The sequence below is a fragment of the Xenopus laevis genome, chromosome 8S (assembly GCF_017654675.1).
Source record: "Xenopus laevis strain J_2021 chromosome 8S, Xenopus_laevis_v10.1, whole genome shotgun sequence".
Taxonomy (NCBI): Eukaryota; Metazoa; Chordata; class Amphibia; order Anura; family Pipidae; genus Xenopus; species Xenopus laevis.
The window spans coordinates 87193126-87215602 of NC_054386.1; the positions used below are offsets into that span (position 1 = coordinate 87193126).

General features: G+C 38.8%; 1 protein-coding gene across 2 annotated transcripts in view; it reads left to right on the forward strand.

Moving 5' to 3' along the window:
* The first annotated feature begins 7531 nt into the window (after nt 1-7531).
* The window catches only part of supt5h.S (SPT5 homolog, DSIF elongation factor subunit S homeolog), a 39774-nt gene continuing 24828 nt past the window's right edge, over nt 7532-22477 (forward strand). The window contains exons 1-10 of one of the 2 annotated variants that reach the window (XM_041574314.1): nt 7532-7738; nt 11954-12078; nt 12367-12473; nt 13037-13196; nt 14225-14290; nt 17365-17379; nt 19202-19271; nt 19536-19604; nt 20831-20896; nt 21618-21648. In XM_041574314.1, the coding sequence (XP_041430248.1) occupies nt 12393-12473; nt 13037-13196; nt 14225-14290; nt 17365-17379; nt 19202-19271; nt 19536-19604; nt 20831-20896; nt 21618-21648 (558 nt within the window). In that variant the 5' untranslated portion in view covers nt 7532-7738; nt 11954-12078; nt 12367-12392. 2 annotated transcript variants of the gene reach the window in all.

The following is a 22477-nucleotide window of genomic DNA, read 5'->3' on the forward strand; positions in this document are numbered from 1 at the left end:
TCCTAAAAGGCTTGCATTTAGTTTTATCATTTCAGCTTTATTAATAGTGTAACAAATGCAGCAGCACAATGGGAACCCATCAGACATTAACATCAAATAATCACTGTCGGCCTCCTATGTTCTCTAATATTAAATGCTATGCAGATTTCATTCACATAGGTGACATATTTCAACAACACCATCAATACATATAATAGTTTTTTATGACTGCAATCTTTACATATTCTAGTTATCGGTCAGTTAATGTTTTTATCCGCACTGGTGAGAAATCACTAAAGACTGCATAGGTCTGTTATCGATCAAACTTATCACCAGGCCATTAAATTAAATTAATGCAGTATGGTCATGTATTAGTGTGGCTAGTGTGTAGCTAGCATTAGAGATGGAAAATGACAAGTAAGTTAGGAAGCAAATCAGTCAAGTTAGGAGGCAACCCCTGTATCCATCTATAAAATTAAAGCCTGTATTTGACGGACTGTAAAAATAAGATTCTGTGCAATGAAAGAAAATGTCATTCTAAAGCAACTTTCCACTTCAGTCAGTTAAGCAAATGCATTTATATTAATGTGATATGAAAATGTAATTGCTATTAAATCAATACCTGTGTGATCTTAACTATTCTCTTTACTGCTGGTTCTGACTGCATGTACGCCTGAAACAATGTTGTGGTAGTCACCTCAATTGCTGCCATTATTTACAAGTAGTCAAAACCAGCAGTGCAGCGAATAGCAAAGGACAGACAGTTTCTTGAAACTTGAATCGAGGTTTTAATTAAAGTGTACTCGAAAGGTGATTCTTTATGTAGAATATGTTTTTCATTATACAGAATTTCATTTTACAGGAAATGGGAAGTATAGGAATGTGTATTGGGTATTGTACCCCTAGGTGACTCTTCCTCCAGTAAATCCAGAAGACTGTGCGGGTTTAGAGGAAATGGCAGCTTATGGAAGTGACAGGAAAGTAGCAGAATGTATAATGAAGGTGAATCAATGTAAATTGTACCTTCTGTAGAATGTGGTATGTATTGAAGGACTATATATTCCACACAGTCTAATATGTACATTTAAGTTTGTGTTAATTTTAATGTGGACAGTCTCCATCAGCAGATTAGTCATTTAATCTTTCTCGAGTTCTCTATATACAAAGGCAATATCCATATCTGTAATATTATCAAATTCAGCAAAATAATGGGGCAGATTTACTTGAGGGCGAAGTGGCAAACGCTGGCGACAATTCGCCAGTGTTACCACCCGCAGGGACATCGCCAATTTACTAAGGGGCGCAGGCGCCAATTTGGTAGTGAAAGAGATAGATGGTAGCGATCATTTGCACTCTATCGCCAGGCGACAATTCACTCTGGCGAATGGATGTTATGCCGCAAATTCAACGAAATGCGGATTTTACTGAAAGTAACGTTTTCGAACGTAACTCTTTCACCAGACTTGCCATCGCCAGCTCAGACCAGGGGAAGTGCACTGGAGTGCATAGATCTTCCTCATTCTTCTGTTACTTAAATCACATTTTTTAGTGGAAAAAGCTTCTTAGTCCAAAAAACACTGGCGTCTTTTCCTTTTTTTCAGAGTGATAGTATACAAAACTCCTTTAAAAAAAATTAGGGTAACGGGGTTCCCCCATACATTTTCTAACATTTGGATATTCCCTGGACAATGTATTTGCTGCAACATAAACGTCCATTCAACTTTAAATTTCCCACCGTATGCGAATTTGCGCTAGGCAGAAATAAACGCTAGCGCATCTTCTCTTTCAATTGCTCACATTGCCGAAGTAACGCTATCGAAAAGTCGCCAGCGTTCGGCGCCCACCACAAAACTCCACATTTGAGTGAATTAGCATTGTCTGAGCGAATTTTCGCCTGGCGAAGTGTAGCGATGGGTGCGAATCTGGGACCCTCAAGTAAATCTGCCCCAATGTCTTCTTCTGAAACATAGTCTGGGTGGATTCAGACATTACAGCTTTTCCTTCTTCTATAGTATTGAAGTCAAACCACTTCCAAACTGTTTATAGAAACCCATTGTTATGTGTTTATGTACATATTTATTTGTATGTATGTATCACTTGGGGGATAGGCACATGTACAGTGTATATTATATGTATAAACTTCTGTGTGAATCACAAAATGGCATGGTACACTGCAAGACAGTATGACTGTATCTTGCATATAACGATACCTCTTTGTGTGCAGGGGACTTTAAGGTACACTATATCACACATGCTTATGCTGTTCAGGATGCCAGACTGCTTTCCTCAGGTTTTGAGCTACTTGTTCAATACTCCAGGTTGTAGTATACTTTTCACAACCTGTGACTTGTCTGTGTTCTTTGAAGAGCCGGAGCATCATATCAAATCTTATGATTAGCTCTTAATAAGCAAACCACTGGTCAGTGAAACACACAGATATTAACTACCCTCTTTTATTATCCCGGCTTATCTTGGGAACCTCAGCACAGTGAATGTCTCCTCTTCCACCATTGACCTGGGAAGTGAATAATGCTGGATGGTGAAAGGTAAACTATGCAAATACTCTCAATATAGAGAGCAGCATTACTATTCCATGTTACCTGTGGCTTTTATATATATATATATATATATAACTGTACATTAAGTATATGTAAACCCTTTCTATTGTTGGGTTTTTAAGGTAATTTTAAAACCACACAAATAAAAACATGTTACAAATAAGCCTGTTGTGTTGTGTCTTATACAATGAAAAATTCAACAATACCAGAACTTGGGGGCAGATTCACTAAAGGACAAAGTGGCTAACGCTAGTGACAATTCGCCATTGTTACCATCCGCAGGGACATTGCCTAGTCATAGGCGTTAATTCGCTAGCGCCACAGGCGTCAATTTGCTAGCATAAGGGACTATCGCTAGCACTTTTTCTCTTTCGCCAGGCGACTTTTCGCTCTGGTGAAAGTTGGTTACTCCGCAGATCCAGTAAAGTGCTGATTTTACTGAACCTTACCTCTTTCGCCAGATTTGACTTTGCCACCTCAGATCAGGCGACGTGCTTAAAATAAGATACATCTTCCTCAATCTTTTGTCACTAACATCATATCCCGTGTGCAGAAAATGCATTAAAGTTCAAAAAACGCTGGATACTTTTCCTTTTTTTAAGCGGGGTTGCCTGCAAAAGTCCTCACTTGAACTTTTTTTGAGTAACCGTTTTTCTCCAGACATTTCATAACATATGGAACATTCATTTTACAATGGGCTCATGTGTAGGGCAATATATTAATTCTCTTGTCTTTATTAAGGTTCCCTGGACATTTTTAATAAAAAGTAGTAACTTCAAGCATTTGCACCAACAGTTATAATAAAGACCTCCATACGACTTTAAATTACCCGCCCTATGCTAATTGACTTAAGCACAAGTTCACTAGCGAATTTTTGCTAGGCACAAACGAACACTAGCTCATCTTCTCTATGAAATGCTCGCCAGCTATGAAAAGTCGCCAGTGTTCGCCGCCCAGGACGAAACATTGCATATTAGTGGATTGGCGTAGTTGTATCGCATTTGTGCTTGGCGAAGTGGTGCGAGATGTGCGAAGCAGAAGCTGGAGAAAACCCGCCCATTAGTTAATCTGCCCCTTGGTTGGGAGGCTCCATCATTGCTTACACTTTAGACTACTTCCTTGACCCCACAAGAAAACATTTTTGGGGACCCCAACACACACACATGTTGGATAAGATGGCCTTTACATTAGTCAGGACTCAAATGACCCCCAAAAAAGTTGGTGCCCACTAGCAGTCACAGGATCTGTTTGTTATGCCTCTGACTTTGTAAATAGAAATACACTATAAGGCAAAAAGTATCCAGACACCGCTCAAAATTATTGGAATTGGTTATTTAAACCACGCCCATCATTTAAATATTTAAACTACGCCCATAAATGCAGACACAGCTGTCCCTACATCATACATGCTATTCTTGATAACTTTGTGCTTGCTACAGTGTGGAGAAGGCAATCTTTCAGTTTCAACATGCCTTGCAGCACTGTGGTCCTGAATTCAATTCACTGTCTTCAATGAATTTGTATGTTCTACCTTTGCCTGGATGGGTTTTATCAAGATATTCCAGTTTCCATTCACACTCCTTGACCCTAGTGGGTGTGTGAATGTGATACGGACTTTAGAGTGTAAGCTCTACTGGAGCAGGGAATGACATGAATGATGTATTATTTCTATAAAGTGCTGCAGAAATGTGTTGGTGCTATATGAATAGAAATAAACAAAACCCCATGCCCAATGTAAAATCCAATCAATCAAAGAATTGGTTTGTCAAGATGAAAGTAAAAGTTAACTGGCCTGCAGAGCTTTGAACTAATTGAACATCTGTAATAGAATCAGAGAATAAATTAGCCAATAACCGTTAGGGATCTTGTACATGGGCATATTTTCCTGTGTCCTTCTTTGGTCAGTTTTAAAGGAACAGTTCAGTGTAAAAAATAAAAACTGGGTAAATAGATAGGCTTTGCAAAATAAAAAAATGTTTCTAATATAGTTAGTTAGCCAAAAATGTAATTTATAAAGGCTGGAGTGTCTGGATGTCTAACAGAACACAACTTCCTGCTTTTCAGCTCTCTAACTCTGAGTTAGTCAGTGACTTTAAGGAGGGCACATGGTACACAACTATTCAGTGAGTTTGCAATTGATCCTCAGCATTCAGCTCAGATTCAAAAGAAACATACAGTATATGACCCATGTGTCCTACCCCCCTCAAGTCACGAATTTTTGTTACTGCCTGGTTATTAATCAGTGAAAAGCAAGAGAGCTGTAAAGCAGAAAGTTGGGTTCTGTTCTATTTATTTTTATTTGTATAGCGCTCCTTGAGGGAAAGCACTGTAAAGCAAAATAATAAATTCGTTGTAACAAACAAGGGGTCACTGCAGTAATAAGTAAGTTGGGTTCTGTTCTATATATTTTTATTTGTATAGCGCTCCTTGAGGGAATGCAATGTAAAGCAAAATAATAAATTTGTTGTAACAAACAAGGGGTCACTGCAGTAATAAGTAAGTTGGGTTCTGTTCTATATATTTTTATTTGTATAGCGCTCCTTGAGGGAATGCACTGTAAAGCAAAATAATAAATTAGTTGTAACAAACAAGGGGTCACTGCAGTAATATGTAACAATAAGTGCATTATTCGAATTACAATTCACATACATATGAAATATACTGTAAATTACTCTACAGATTAAGTGCTCAGTGTCAAGAAGACAAAAGGATAGAGGTGGATCCTACCCTGTAGGGCTTACAGTCTAAATGGGAGGGTAACTTACAGACACAATTTGGAGGGTTACAATATGTGACATTGTCATATAAGTTCCAGTTCCCAGTTTGTTATCCAGGTGCTCCCAGAAGTAGTCTTTGAGTTTAGTTCTAAAGACAAGGGGGTATATTTATCAAAGAGTGAAGTTAGAGGTCGCCACGGTCCCCTAGAGAGCCATCAATAGAGATAGTAAATAGTAGGACCAGGCTTTCGGTGGAAAGATGATTAGTTTAGTTTTTGTTAGGTTGACTACGAGGTGGCGCTAGTTCATCCAGTTGGAGATAGCTAGGAGGCCGTTATGGATTATGTTGGACATCCAGTCACTCCAGGCTAATTGTATTAGAAACATTTTTTATTTTGCACAGCCTGTTTACCTAGTTTTTATTTTTAACAATACCTTTAATGAGTTAAACTGCAGGGGATCACAGGCAGGCCCGGATTTGTGGAAAGGCCACAAAGGCACGGGCCTAGGGCTGCAGAATTTTAGGCGGTGGCATACCCAGTCACACCCGCATTGGTTAGGAAGCTCTGGGAATTCGCAGGAGATACAAAAGTTATAAAATACAATAGTTTTCTATGCACCAATCCCCAGTACTCTGAAACCGATGATGAAAATTTGCTGGTGTGCACAAAGGAAGGGGAGGAGACGGGGGTGATGCGGACCTCTGCTATGTAAAGCCGGCCCTGATCGCAGGATAAAATGCAATCTATTCTTTTAAATTGGGCTGTACTCACAAGGGAGCATGCAAGCACCAAACACAAGTGAAATGCAGCATGTTGCATTCCATCTGCGTTTGTCTCTTACATGCACCTGTTTGAGTGCAGCCCAATTGAAAAGGCCTCTAAAATCCAACCTTTAATAAATAACGTGATTAAGGTCTCACCTTAAAGGAGAAGGAAACCCTTTCGGCGCAATGTTTTTGCCGCGGTAGGAAGCCTCTGAATCACGTATCTGGGCCGGCCCTGGCTAGTGGAGCATCTTTGGAAGCACAGATCTTTACTACTAAAGGGCTGTGGTTGCCTTGGGCTGGGACAGAAGCCCAAAATATAATGTACAGCATTTCTAGCTACTTCTTTAGTTCTCCTTTAAAGAAGGAAACCCTTTTGCAAAAAAACCCGTACCCCCCACTCCAGGTAGACCCCCCCCCTCCCTGCAGGCTAACTACCCCCTGGGGACTTGCCCCATACTCCGTACTTACCCCTCTGTGCAGATTCTTTCAGCGATGTTTCACGCATCTATCTTCTGCGTCCTCGGTAAGCTTACTGGGAGATCGTCAATTTCCGTGTAATTCCGCGTATGCGTAGCTGTCGCAAGCCGGCAAACTGCTCCAACTTTCTTTCAGCGATGTTTCACGCATCTATCTTCTGCGTCCTTGGTAAGCTTACTGGGAGATCGTCAATTTCTGTGTAATTCCGCGTATACGTAGTTGTCGCAAGCCGGCAAACTGCTCCAACTTTAGTTTGCCGGCTTGCGACAACTACGCATACGCGGAATTACACGGAAATTGACGATCCCCAGTAAGCTTACCGAGGACGCAGAAGATAGATGCGTGAAACATCGCTGAAAGAAAGTTGGAGCAGTTTACCGATCTCCCAGTCAGCTTACAGAGGATGCAGAAGATGGATGCGTGGAACTCCGCTGGAAGAATCTGCGCTGAGGGGTAGATATATGTATGGAGTATGGGGCATTTCCCCAGGAGGGAGGAAGGTCTTCCTGGGGTGGGGGGGTATGGGTTTTTTTGCAAAGGGGTTTCCTTCTCCTTTAAGTAAACCTGAACTGCCAGTTTGTGGATTATGGCAGATGCCAGAGGGGCTGCTGTAAAATGCCATACAGTCACTATTTAGTGGGCTGATTGTTGGCTGTTCTTTGTGTACTTGAAATGCCAGTACCTATTTTGAATACCAGTCCAGGCCTGATTATAATGCAGGCTTCTAAATCAAAAAAATACAAACCCTTACATTCCTGCGGATCGTCTGTAGCGCTAAAAAATTCTCCCCAGAATGCCAGTGAACCCAAAACTGTGACCAACTTGCACAGCCTGTCAGGTACAGATGATGTAGACTGGTAAAGGGGTTAAAGCATTATCTAGGGACCCAACTAGTGTTAATCACGCAATCCAAAGCCCCTGTCACTGTTTTATGTCACGTGATCCGATGGCAAGCGCCATCTTTTCAAGCGCGTAAACAAGCCAGGGCTCGCGGAACCGGAAATAAGCATCATCCAATCGCGTGAGGGTGGGCGGAGAACCGAATTCAGGAAGTGATTGTTCTAGCGGAAAAGGAAATGGTGGCAAGTAGCCGGAAGATATCGGAAGCGAGTGGAAACGAGTTGGGTGATTAAGCGACAGAGACATTTAGTCTTCAAATCTGACTGAAAAGTGTATATATAAGGGAGCAGGGTTGCAGCTCGGGATTGTATAGCTCTGCTGGCCAGTGTGACGCTCAGGTAGGTCTCTATGACTTTACATATCGCTGTGCTGTGACTGCTACGCGTCCTGAGACTTTATGCTTTGCATGTGCATTTGCCGCGTTTCTTCGCTCTATCTCTATAAGTACTACAGCTGGTTAGACACAGCTTTTATTACATATAGACGGGAGGCCAGTTGATTGAGCCACCAGCACATTCACAGACGATTCATATGTAGAGAACATCTGCTTGGAACTTGTATGTTTTCTAGATGTGCTCTTAACCCTTTTAAGTGCCAGCAGAATCTGAATCTAAATCTCCCTGAGTTTTTATGTATTTCCATCTCTGCAAAAAGATTTATCACGCTAAATACCAAAAAAAAGTTTTTTTTTCTATTTTTCACAATATATGACTTTATACCACAAATATATTTCATTTTATGCACAAAATCCAACTGATTTCGAAAGCCACGTGTCTCACGAATATGCCGATACCAGATATGTATGGTTTTATGTAGATTTAGGACTTCTGTACAGCAAAAACTCCCGGCAGTATATTACCGAATTTTGAAAGCACTTAAGCTGGCCATAGACGCAAAGATCCGATCGTATGAATCCTTGATTCGTACGATTTTCAGACTGTATGTGGAGAGTCCCGACATTTTTCGTCCCACGGAGATCGGTCGTTTGGTTGGTCGGACAGGTTAAAAAATTTCTGTCGGCTGCCAATAATTTCTCTGCGTGTATTGCCGATCGTGCGATTTTCAGAGGGAGACTTTCACTAGCTTTTGTTGGACATAACTTTCGTACGATTCCTCTCAGGGGCAGAACATCGGCTGATCTGTTCTTTAAAGGGATACTGTCATGGGAAAAAAAAAATAAAAAAATGAATCAGTTAATCGTGCTACTCCAGAAGACTTATGCACTGAAATCCATTTCTCAAAAGAGCAAACAGATGTTTTTATATTCAATTTTGAAATCTGACATGGGGCTAGACATATTGTCAATTTCCCAGCTGGCCCTGGTCAGGTGACTTGTGCCTGGCAGGCTGCTGTTTTTCCTTCTCAATGTAACTGAATGTGTCTCAGTGAGACATGGGTTTTTACTATTGAGTGTTGTTCTTAGATCTACCAGGCAGCTGTTATCTTGTGTTAGGGAGCTGTTATCTGGTTACCTTCCCATTGTTCTTTTGTTTGGCTGCTGGGGGGGAAAAGGGAGGGGGGCGATAACACTCTAACTTGCATTAAAGAGTGATTGAAGTTTATCAGAGCACAAGTCACATGACTTGGGGCAGCTGGGAAATTGGCAAAATGTCTAGCCCCATGTCCGATTTCAAAATTGAATATAAAAAAATCTGTTTGCTCTTTTGAGAAATGGATTTCAGTGCAGAATTCTGCTGGAGCAGCACTATTAACTGATTCATTTTGAAAAAAAAATTTTTTTCCATGACAGTATCCCTTTAACTACTTTATTTGATCAGAATGGTTACTGGCAGGTCGGGAGATGGGGAAGTCCGATCAAGGATAGCAACAATCGAATCTTTGCATCTATGGCCAGCTTAAAGGAATTGTTAAGTATAAAAACTGGGTAAATAGACTGTGCAAAATAAAAAATGTTTCTAATATAGTTAGGCAAAATGCGATGTATAAAGGCTGGAGTGACTGGATGTGTAACATAATAGCCAGAACACTACTTCCTGCTTTTCAGCTCTCTTGGTTTACACTGACTGGTTACCAGGCAGTAACCAATCAGGGACTTGAGGGGGGGCACATGGGTCATATCTGTTGCTTTTGAATCTGAGCTTAATGCTGAGGTTCAATTGCAAACTCAATGAACATTTATGTCCCATGTGGCCCCTCTTCAAGTTGCTGACTAGCTCAGAATTATAGAGCTGAAAAGCAGTGTTCTGGCTATTATGTTACACATCCAGTCACATACCTCCCAACTGTCCCTTTTTCGGAGGAACAGTCCCTCTTTTGACAGCTCAACCCGCAGTCCCTCATTTGTACTGGAAAGTCCCTATTTTCTCTGCACTGAACAGCCAGAAAAAGAAACAAAGTTTCTCACGTAATTGGCTTTTAGCAGAGAGGCCAGAACAACTAACAGGTGCAAATAAGATACTTTGTAACAATTTTGAGACAAAAAACACAGTTTAGATAAGGAGAAATATTTTCAAACTTTCATAACCTGCCAAATTTTGTAAAACAAACATGGTAATTAGGGGGTTTGGCCACAGAAAGGGGTGTGGTCAAAAAAATTGCTGCGCTACATGCGGAAATTTTTTTTTGTCCCTCTTTTTACTTCCAAAATGTTGGGAGGTATGCAGGCTTTATACATTACATTTTTGGCTAACTAACTATATTAGAAAAATTTTTATTTCGCACAGCCTATTTATTTACACAGTTTTTATTTTCATACTGAACTGTTCTTTAAGGCACAAATTGGCATACTTTTGATTCTAGTCAAAAAACCCTGAAACATTAGGTTTACCCCAGAAAGCTATATATTTTTGAAAAGTACACATTCTGCTGATTCTAAAATTGTAACTGTCTCTCTACTCCTACCAACCAAATATGAAAGTTTGTCTGAACGTAGCGTTTTTATAAAAATTATGAAAAAAAACTTCAAAGGTGCATATCCCACACTGTATTAGGTACCAAGATAAAGCACCCTGAATATGATTGCCAAGGGTCCACTGAACAGTTTGATGCCCATTGTGCATAGGTTTACCAAAGTATCTGCCATTTAGAGATCCCAATATGAAGTTAGGGCATCCAAATTGTCCAGGACTTTACTTCAGATACTGAAAAATCAACACATTTACTGCATTTTTTGTGGGGTAAAAATATTTTTACCCCCCCCCCCAAACCATATATTTTTGTAAAGTACACATTCTTCCGAATCTGAAACTGAGACCCATGCCTTTCTGCTCCAAACTACTGAGTTGCAAGGCTTTCCAAAATTTGGCGGTTTTGGTGAAATACCTGAAAATTGTCTCAAAGCTTCAACTTTTCACATCAAATTACCCTGCCAAGAAAAAGTACCCTAAATATGTTTGTCAGGGGTCCTCTAAACAGATTGATGTCCATTGTGCTTAGGTTTACCAAAGTATCTGGCATATAGACCCTGAAAAATCTGAAAATCATCACAAAGCTTGCAATTTACCCCATTATATACCCCACATTTCGTAACTTACCAGCATACAGCATCCTAAATATGAATGCCAGGGATATACTGAATAGTTTGATGCCTGATATGCAAAGATTTGCCAAATTATGTGGCATAGAGAGACCCCTAAATGAAAATAGTACATATGAATTTTCACGCATGACACACTGGGGGTCATTTATCAACACTGGGCAATTTTGCCCATGGGCAGTAACCCATGGCAACCAATCAAATTGCTGCATTGATTGTTCTACTTTACGCTGGCTTCAAAAAACAAATCACTGATTGGTTGCTATAGGTAACTGCCCATGAGCAAATTTGCCCAGTGTTGATAAATGAGCTCCACTGACTGTTAAAAATAAAAGCACCCAGCTTGTGTATTATGCACCATAAGACCTCATAACAGTATGGAGACCCTAGAAAACCATATATTTTCCAAAAGTGCACATTCTGACAAATCTAAAACGCATAAATATGTCTTGCTACTGCAAACTACCAAACTGCAAAGCTATGCTGAACAGTTTTTATGAAAATCGTCACAAAGCTTGCATTTCACCCCATTATACACCCCACATTTTGTAACTTACCAGCAAAAGGCATCCTAAATATGAACGCCAGGCTGTGGCTGTGTAGACATGGGGGCAGCCATTCAAGCACAGGATGCAAAGTAGGTAACAGACAAGCACTGAAGAATCCCATTGTATACTACAGAGCTTATCTATTATCTGTTGTGTATCCTGTTCCTTTTCTCCTATTTAAGCCTTGAATGGCTACACAGCATCTTGTTTATATAAACTATATTAGTACTTATCTGTTATCCACTGTGTATTCTGTGCTTGAATGGCTGCCCCCATGGCTACACAGCATCTTGTTTATATAAACTATAGTAGTACTTATCTGTTATCTACTGTGTATCCTGTGTTTGAATGGCTGCCCCCATGGCTATAGAGCAGCTTGTTTATATAAACTTTAGTTGTGTTTCTGAAGCAAACACAGAACTTTTGCCAGCACAGGACAACAGTACATTATATTTTAATTACTCTTACTCTAAAACACTTTAATTTTTTGGTTTTACTGTTCCTTTAAGCCAGGGAAATGTCACAAACCCATTCAGACCAGAGGTTAGTACACCTGACACTGTGTAAATGGATCAGTTGATGGGGGTCCTCCACTCCTCGAACTAAAGAAGGAAGAAAATGGATGAAAGGAAATGTAAAGCTAATCAACATTCCAATATACAGTACATTCATTAAAACAGTTATTTGTAAATGTAATTGCAGTTTAAAGCAGTATCTCTATTACTTTTTAAATTTTATGCATTCCTGACTTCAAAAACACTGCGGCTAGCCAGCTAACTTAAGGTGGCCGTATTCTATATGAGGTGAGGTTGCCAAACAAGCGTATCTTGCACCGATATGCCCACCTTGAGTGCCACTGGGGAATGGATTATTTTAATCCATTATGTGTTTCCTAATTTTTTTATGCCTACATTTTTCACAGGAATTGAAGAAAGGAAATAGGTGACAATGTCAGACAGCGAAGACAGCAACTTTTCTGAAGAGGAGAGTGATAGGAGCAGCGAGGCTGAAGAGGTAGAGGAAAATGAGGTAAGCAAGGGCAAAGGGTAAATTTTTCCAAATTGCTTCTTTGAATAACATGTTATTCACTAACAGTTTTACACACCGCCTTGCTGTCATGAAATGTGGGATATTGCTCTAATGTCAACAAAACCAATTTGTGTGTATACCACGTGACCCAGTGAGCCTCTGTATCACAGGCCTTTCTAAGTGTGTTTGCTATCCGCTACAATAGTAACAGATAGCAAACGGATAATAGTTTAATAGTGATTAATTGACGCATGAATGTCACCCCTGGGATTTACTCTTTTTAAAAGACATATTAGAAGCATAGACATGTAACCCTGACTCATTTTTAAAAGGTCTGTGCTATCAAATGTGGCCTTGGAAAATGGGTTAGTATTCATATGCTTGTGGTCTTGAAAATGCAGAATGTCTTTAGGAAATCTGAAATCTGGGTGCTGGAAAGCTGAGCTGTAAAATGACATTCTCTCTCTTACATTTAGTATATTTATGCTTGTGGTCTTGAAAACTTCAAAAACATGTTCTAGCAACATATGTATGTATTTCTTCAATGTCCTCTGGTATTGCAGGAGGTGGAGGAGGAGAGAGCCAGCCCTGCGGCCAGTGAGAAAGGGGAAGAAGAGGTAGAGGAAGAGGATGAGGAGGAATATGATGAGGAGGAAGAAGAGGAAGATGATGATAGACCTAGAAAGAAACCACGTCATGGAGGGTTTATCCTTGATGAGGCCGGTAGGCAACTGTAGCTGCAAATAATAAGTCTTAATATTCCTTACAGCAGATGAATGATATGTCTAGGCGTTGTTTCTGTTGTGTCCATGGGATAGAGAAACACACAGACCAGTAGCTGCAGGAGTAATTGCTGTTATGCTTAACAGGAAAGAAACTCCATAACCCAATAAGTTAAAGTATCCGAGAATATCGAACCGGCAGATTCAACATGAATCCTTGGACATAAGACTCTAGTACTAGAACAGAATCAGCAGATTCAACAGGAAATATGTGCACAATTACTTCATCTCATATTTAACAACAGTTAACTCTAGGAGAGGGTGGTGTGTGTTGACTGACTTGCATCCATAATGTCACTTCTGATGTTTCATTTGACTTTCTGTGATAGGCAGAAAGTACTTATGCACTGTAAAGCACTTTGTATATGTGTAGGTGCTATATAAAAGACAATCGGCTGTTTCCAATATTCTAGTTACTGCTGAAAATGAGCATCAAAGATAACCCTAAGCAAAATATTTATGTACCGTATTCACAGGGGGTCATTCATTTTGGAGTGCTTACAAGATACAGACAGATAAGATAACCCAACTTGCTGCCTCTGCTGGAGAGTTCCAAACTCCAAAGAACCATTAAGTACCTATTGTGTTCCCTGGATATCTGTCTCGAGAATCAATCCGAGGAATGCAATAGCAGACCATAACAGATTAAAAATGATCTTCTAAAATACATAATGATCCGAGCAGCTGCAGGCTGTAATATATCCATGATTCTGTAAAATTACTGTTTGCATATAATACCTTTCCATATGTGAACAGCAAGTGAAGAGGTCCTACTCTATTGTCATACACGAAAGCTCCATCAAAAGGGTGATGTGCCTGATCCTTTTAACATTTAGTGAAATTCAGAATGGTGTTGTGTCTTAAGTAGTAGGGCAGGCAGGGAACTCATGCCCCTTCATGCACTCTATGGATTTGAGCCCTACTATGGGAAGCAGTCATCCATTAAAAGACTTTTTCTTTTCTGTCCAGATGTTGATGATGAATATGAAGATGAAGATCAGTGGGAAGATGGGGCTGAAGATATTCTGGAGAAAGGTAAATTCTTGTTCAGGTATAATTTTCTGTGCTGTGACTCCTCTGCTGTGGCTGTGTAGTTTGATTTGTGTTAATAAATTATGTGTGCATGTTTCAGTATCAGCACATTAGTCTGTGTGTATCATGGGTGGTGTTTTGTTTTTATTTATTTATTTTTCATTTTTAAGTTGAATGTGTCCTTTCAACATATATTTCATGTGTGGCCTTCTGCTGTCTGTATGCAACATTGTCTGTATTATATATTCAAACAATGTAAATAGTTGCTCACACAGGAATAATTCTATTGTTTTGGTGTGGAGGAACAATAGACATACTATTATGCCTTCCAGTCGAACATTTGAGTGTCTTTGAGGTCATTTGTAGACAGGATTCATGGTTCAATATGGATATGTAATAATTGCTATGGCATTTCCTTTGAAAACTGCAAGTGATGCTAAAAGCTAGAACAAGAATTGTATCTGTAGCAATAAAAGATTTATACATAGTATGTTTAGTCCAATGTCAGATTACGTATCTCTTTCAATTGACTGCAGTAGCTGTGTATGTTTTGTAACTGGAGTGGGAAATGTAATTTAAGGGATACATCTCTTTTAAGTTGCACCTTAAAGGAGAACTAAACCCTAAAAATGAATATGGCTAAAATGCCATATTTTATATACTGAACTTATTGCACAGCCTAAAGTTTCAGCTTCTCAATAGCAGCAATGATCCAGGACTTCAAACTTGTCACAGGGGGTCACCATCTTGGAAGACGTATGTGACACTCACATGCTCAGTGGGCTCTGAGCAGCTGTTGAGAAGCTAAGCTTAGGGGTTGTTGCAAATTATCAAGCAGAAAATGAGGTTGGTGCTAGTTGCACTGGTTTCTGTGCTACCATGTAGTAATTATCTGTATTAATTACTAATCATCCTTGTATTTCGACATTTATATTCTGTGTGTACTGTAAGTTGTGATTGAGTCCCTAAGCTCAGTACGTTACAGCAGCACAGAGCATGTGCAGTAAATTAGCAGAAAAGAAGATGGGGAGCTACTGGGGCATCTTTGGAGACACAGATATTTACTGCTTAAGGGCTGCGGTTGCCTTGGACTAGTACAGAAGCCCAAAACATAATGTACAACATTTCTAGTTTCTTCTTTAGTCAAGCTTTAGTTCTCCTTTAACGGTTATAGATCTCTATCTTTTGTAACAATTTGGAAGAATTCACTAGCAAAATCTGTATAGGGAGCAGTCTCACCCTTCCAAAGTACAGGTAGGTGTGTAGGGAACTTTTATAATGGGTTGGTATTCTTAGGCATGTGAATATATTTTAATATATTCATTTTTGACTGGGAAGATTGCTCTTTTTATAGTATATAAGGTTCTATACTGTAATGTCAGACACGTTCATTGTTTTGAACACTGAAGAAAAAGGGTATAGTGTGGTATGAATAATACCGGAAAGTGGCAGACGTGGCAAGAAAAATGACAGGAAATAGGATGATCTATTATAATTTATGTTCTAGACAATGTAAGCTCTAAGCACTATTATACAGGGCTTCATATTTTGGTTTATCAGGGTGTACCCTGTCTTAGCCTGTTGTTTTTCTTTTCTTTCACGCCTTCACACAGTTTCTGGTAATGGAGCTCTATGTATTTGTGTGTGTGTGCATATGTGCACTGTGTTTGTGTTTACCAGTGATATGTATGCTATCTGTTTAGTGTGGACTGAAAGTGTATGGTTGCTAGCTGCGTGCATATATAAGGGAGTGTGTGTGGCTAGGAGAAGTAGGGTTTTTTACGTATGGGTGTTCAAAGTGTGCTGCAATTTATGAATATCTGTGGGAGCTCCCTGTCCTGTATCACATACAGTATTTGTCAGCAGCCCTTGTCTCATTCTCTGGCCATTTTGTTCTCTTTGCTCTCTTTTCTGTCATGTTCTTTGGTGTATATTTTGGTACATGTTCTTTCTTTCATCTACTATTTACTGTGGTCCTGTTCTTTCCTTCTACTTTGCTCATATTGATGTCTTAGTTTTTATGCTACCACATTATATCCAGTTTGTGATGTCTACCTACCTCCGTTTCACTACTTTAATCGCATGCTCATATTCTCCATAGTATTTTCCTACAAAGTATCCAAAGTAAGGTTACGATGAGTTGATCTGTTCCTTAATCTCACACCCCTCTCTCATGCTGACACTTTCAGCATACCGTTTTTTATATTTTTCTATTACCCCTTGCTAATTCGTTTGCATATACTTCACACACTGTGTTGCTCTCCCCTTCTTTTGATTTGGTGCAGGCTCTCTCACACCTTTCATGTTTTTTTTTACCTTATTATAATATACAAAAGCCATGATTATCTTGTAAATGATATCCTTATAAACGGTGAGTACTGATGTCATCAGTTATAAATGGTGAGTAGTGATGTAATTTCTGTCACATGACTCACTAAAACTTGTGTATTATAATATATAAAGTATTATTAACATGTATTTCTATAGCGCCAACATATTGCGTAGCACTGTAAAGTACCCCATGTTGCAAAATATGAGGATGTTAGAAGTTACCTTGGAGTTCCATGACCTGTATAAAAACACTCGGCCTTCGGACTCATGTTTTTATATGGCCATGAAACTCCTCTGTAACAATTACAAGAGGGGGTACTTTATTCACTATTTATTCTAGTCTTTTTTTTCTGCCTTTTCTTACTTATTCTTTCTATATAGCAATACTTTCATTTACTTTGCCTGTACTCTGTATTCTGCTCTTCTCTATCATATTTGCTGAAGCAGCAGATTCTTCCTGCTATTTGGATTTTCTTATCCTGCTTGCAGGTTGTTTTTCCTCCCTCTGTCTTTCTCATATGTTCTTGTACAGTCTATACATTAGCAATGTTAATATTACCTTCTCTCTATATACCCTCCTAGTTTGTATTTTTCATGCACTCTCCTGCATGTAAATCTTCATGCTGCATATTATGCCATGCCTTATAATTTTTACCCTTCCCATTTTCGGTCCCTCACCTCTTTACGTGATTGGTTTTGCTGCTATGTTTTGCTCCATTCTGTCTCGGCATCATCATCTCTCACAGCTGAAGAACTTGAAGGTAAGTGTCATATTGTCTGCATTTATTTTCCCTGCCTGGCTTAAACTTCTGGGTTTGAATGGTAAAACATTGTTTAACTTGGTCTTTACCATGACTTCTACCAAGACTTCTTTAGCGTTAATAATTTCATACTCTAATCATTTTTCTGGCTGGCAGCACTGTATTGGAACTTCTGTATTTGAGTGTACTTGCACATTAGAATGAGGGATTAGGGTGGATGTCTAGCAGCATAACAATCTTAAATGTTTAAATGCTACTTGATTATCCTATTGCTACACACCTGTAGCCAAGTAGAGAGAGTGTTATGCACAACTTGTTGTAGCTGTTAAAGAAAATTACAACAGTACTGACAGAAAATGGGTGAGTTTTTCTGTGGTGAGTTCTAAATTTACACTTTGATAAATTTTCCTCTTAGATTGCAAGTGCCCCCATATCAAAGTGAACACATTCATCTGATTTACATTAAAGAGCTAACATTTTAAGAAAGTAGTGTAGAAATGCTACACATTATGTTTTGGGGATTACATTTGTATCTCCAAATATCACCCAATAGCTCTCCATCTTCTGATTCACTGCACATGCTCTGTGCTGTTTCAGTTACCTGAGCTGACAGACCAAATCACAATATAGTTTATAAATAGAGTATAAAAGTCACAATACAAGGCAGTTAGTGTTAGAAATTAATAATCGGCCCTGTCGCATCAGGTTATATGACCTCTAAGCTTTGCTTCTCAACAGCTGACCAGAGCACACTGAGCATGTTCATGTTGCAGAACGTAATCCAAGATTGGAACCTCATGTTACAACTTTGTAACATTGAATATTACCGCTACAGAGATGCTGAACCTTTAGGCTGGTGCATTATGCTCAGTATATTGAATTCCTATTAAGGCTATAATTCTTCTTTAAGCACTAGTTGTGCAACTGCAGTTGGATTCAAGAGAAAAATACTAGTTATGATCGTGTTTCTGTGAGGTTTTTTTTAATGGTTAAAAGAAAGGGGTTTGTATTTTTGGTACATAGAAATAGGAACTGCCTGTGACACCACGGGTCAGATGTATCAAGGGTCGAATTTCGAGGGGTTAAATCCCTCGAAATTCGACTGGAGAATAGAATCGAATAGGGAATTCGGGCGAATTTAGGCGCTGTCGAATGGGCGGATATTCACCCGGCGAATAGTCGAGCGATCAAATATTCGATCGAAGGATTTTCATTGGATCAAATGATCGATCGAATGCCTTTTTATTCGATCAAAAACTTAGAAAAAAAGCCTACGGGACTCTCCCATAGGCTTTTAAAGCAATTCGGTAGGTTTAATCTGGCGAAGTAGGAAGTCGAATGATTTTTAAAAGACACAGTACTTCGACTATCGAATGGGCGAATAGTCGCAGCGTTTTTTCACTCAATCTATTCGAATCATTCTACTCAGGCGAATTTACGCCAATTCGATAGTCGGGAGCACAAAAAACTATTCACTAAGCTCATTCACCCGAGCTTAGTGAATGTGCCCCAACATGTTTCTCATAAAAAAGGGATGTTTGTTTTTTCCCCCCTTAATTGTTCTGCAGTATAGTTAGCTATTTTATAGATATATATTTCTGGTGTACTGTTGGTATAAGGTGCAGTCTTTCCTAGTGTGCATAAACTGTCATTTGTTTAGTTATAGAGGTTTATTGACTAGCACTTCACATGTCCCTTTGTGCATACACACTTACAAACATATAAACTGTTCCTATTTTAACAGCAACATCTATACAGGAGTGTATGGTCATAAAGGGGGCATGGTTTCTATTTTGTTCTTAACCGTAATTTTTCTTCCCAGCATCTAATATTGACAATGTGGTACTGGATGAGGATCGCTCAGGGGCTCGGCGCCTTCAGAACTTATGGCGGTAAGAAGCAGTCATTTTTATATTTATGTAAACTGGCAAAAATGTTTCCCCATCACTCAATGGTCTTTTTCTCTCCAACACCAGTTTGTCTTTGCAGCATATATGATCTCAAACATTTCATTTGGTGAAGCAATATCACATAATAGTACATGACGACAAATTCTCAAAATCATCCCCATATTCTATGGCTCAAGTCACAGAACAGAATGCTATAATCCTTACTCCTGAAATGTGACATAATTTGCCTTATGTTTGTCTTTGCAGAGACCAGCGAGAAGAAGAGCTGGGAGAATACTACATGAAAAAATATGCCAAGTCTTCTGTGGGAGAACAGTAAGTTTTATGTAACATGCTTCTTATGGTTACTAGAAAAAATGCTCAAAACTGTGGTCTCATAATAAAAGTTATCGTGTTTTTTTTGTCAACAAAGGTGACTCGGATTTCTAAAGCCAGTTTCTTTACACGAACTCCATCAGATAAATGTGTTCTGGCTGTGGCCCATTAACTAAATATGGTATACATATTGCTATTAATTTAGTAGATAATGACTTTTGAGAAACCTAGCAGAAATAAGTGCAGCAATAAAAGCTATAATTTTGTTCTGCAAAAGATAATCTTAAATATTACTAGTTCCAAACTGTACTGTACGTTCCCTCTGTAATGCACTTTAGCCATAGTGTATTGCTGGTCATACCTACCTCCCTCTAGTAAAAGCTAGAGAATCTTGTACTAGCCTAAAGCTGGACATATTAGAATCAAATTGGGAGCAGAATCAATAAATATTACTGGTAAGCATGCCGGAGACCTCTAGTGACCAAACAGAGGTAAAACCATAAACTCAATAATTTCTCCAAGGCATGCTAATAGGTAAAAAAATATATTTTATTCACATCAATAGTTAAAAGACATGGATAGTATCCCCTCTAACGCCTAACGCGTTTCATGCTTACCCAGCACTTAGTCATAGGCAGGGATTCTGCCTATGACTAAGTGCTGGGTAAGCATGAAACGCGTTAGGCGTTAGAGGGGATACTATCCATGTCTTTTAACTATTGATGTGAATAAAATATATTTTTTTACCTACTAGCATGCCTTGGAGAAATTATTGAGTTTAAAGCTGGACATAGACATGCAGATTTTATGCGCTCGTTCTTGTCAGTCTTCCGATTAAAAAATAAATAAATAAATCAGACGATGTTCTGGCCATTCATTGACAGACCGCAATCCTACAAAAGTTATATCTGACAAATAGAAATTGCAATCACCCATTGATATAGTCAGGCAATACATGCAGAGATCTTATCCATAACTGTCATAAATCTTTTAACCTGATCTAAAAATGTATGAATCTTCATTTCATACAACTGTCATCTTTGCATCTATGGCCAGCTTAATGCATACCATGCTGCCATTGTTGTGTTGTGTGCATTTGGTAACCCTTTATGAAGTCAAATGAAATATGATTAATTTCTAATTGTTTTTTTTCCTGTTTGCTGTGTCAGTGAAACTTTTTTCTAGGAGTTGTTAAGGAAAATGAATCTCCTTGTATTTTTTCATAGCATATATGGTGGTTCAGATGAACTGTCTGATGACATTACCCAGCAGCAGCTGCTCCCTGGTGTCAAGTAAGTTGCTTTTCCCTAATGTTATTCTTGTTATGACTGCAGAAATCTGTTGCTATCACCATGAACCACTCATAATAATCCTTCTAGTGTTGCCGTTCCTATTTTTAGTGTGTAAACCCCATGCAATGCAATTAATCGGTGAATCAGAAGGTTCTTCCCAGACTTCTGAACACCACTATGCCAGTTCAAGGTTCCCCAAGCATTGCAAACCTCTGTAGTATTACAAAAACAGAATCCTGGATTATAGCTAAAAATATTTTGTACTAACAACATTCTTACGCACAAACAAGTTAAAATGGAACAATAACAATAAAAATGCTTATTACAGTTATGAGCTGACTTCCTGATTTTTCTTGTACTGTTCATTTCCTGAAAAAACTGTGTTGCGTAAACAAATACCCACCAATCTAAAAGCGTATGGTGCCCTTTTTTTTTGTATTTTTTTTTTTTTAAATCTCTTCCTTACCTAGTTATTTTTATTGTCATTCTTCTTATCAATTTCACACCTGAATGGGCCACTATGTAATTTTTTCGGATATTACAGAATGAGCATTGGTTTTGTTTAAAATGACAAATGCATTAGTATTCATATTGTTTGGTATCTAATTAATCAAACCAAGATCCACTCTTATTTGGGCAACATAAATTCTGACCTTTAGTAAATTCAACCAGCATCTCATACATTAAATGCATATTGTGACTATATATATGTTATTTGCAGAGATCCTAATCTGTGGACTGTAAAATGTAAGGTGAGTAGACTTGAGTGTTTGCTATATGAAATTATATTTGCCATTTTTTTTTTTTTTAATCACTATGTAGCGAAGTATTATAGAAGACAGGGTGACCTCTGGTTTTTCCTACCTGCCCAGTGGCAATCTAGCAATAGGCAGTGTTTACCTCCTGGTTGAGGGCTGTTTTGTCCACAATGGTAAACCTGATAGAATGCCATAGTCCTATGGTTACACTATATGTTCTACTCCAGTTTATGGTATAATGCTTCATTAGCATTGCATCTTGCTTTTTCGGTTCTGTTCTTTGCTCATGTATGCAGGCATTGTCTTTTGAAAGCTACCACTTGCCATTCTGGACTAGACGTGCACATTGCTAATGTGCTAGGGATATCTTGAGTATAAAGCAGATAAGCTCTGTAGAACATAATGGTGTTATCTGTTATCCACTAATTATCCTGTGGCATAGCCTTTTTTCAGTTCCCACCATTGCTACTCAGCAGCTTGTTTATATGGACTATAGTAGTGTTTCTGAAGCAAACACATTAGTTTTACCAGTGCAGGGCAACAGTATGGGATATTTACTTTTAAACACTTTCATTTTTTGGTGTTACTGTTCCTTTAAGTCCATTCATCTTCCTTGCTAAGGCTTAAGTTATATATGTGAATTAGTAGTTTCTTTTTTTAGCTGGCTAAATCAGATGTACAGTGTGATAATTTAATGGCTTCTCTCAGTATCTTTTTACCTTACAAAATGTATTCCTATTTTATACCAAAAATCCTATGCACCGCCATGGAGATACTATTCTTGCCTGTTACTACACACAGAGTAGTTGTGGTCCATATGAGC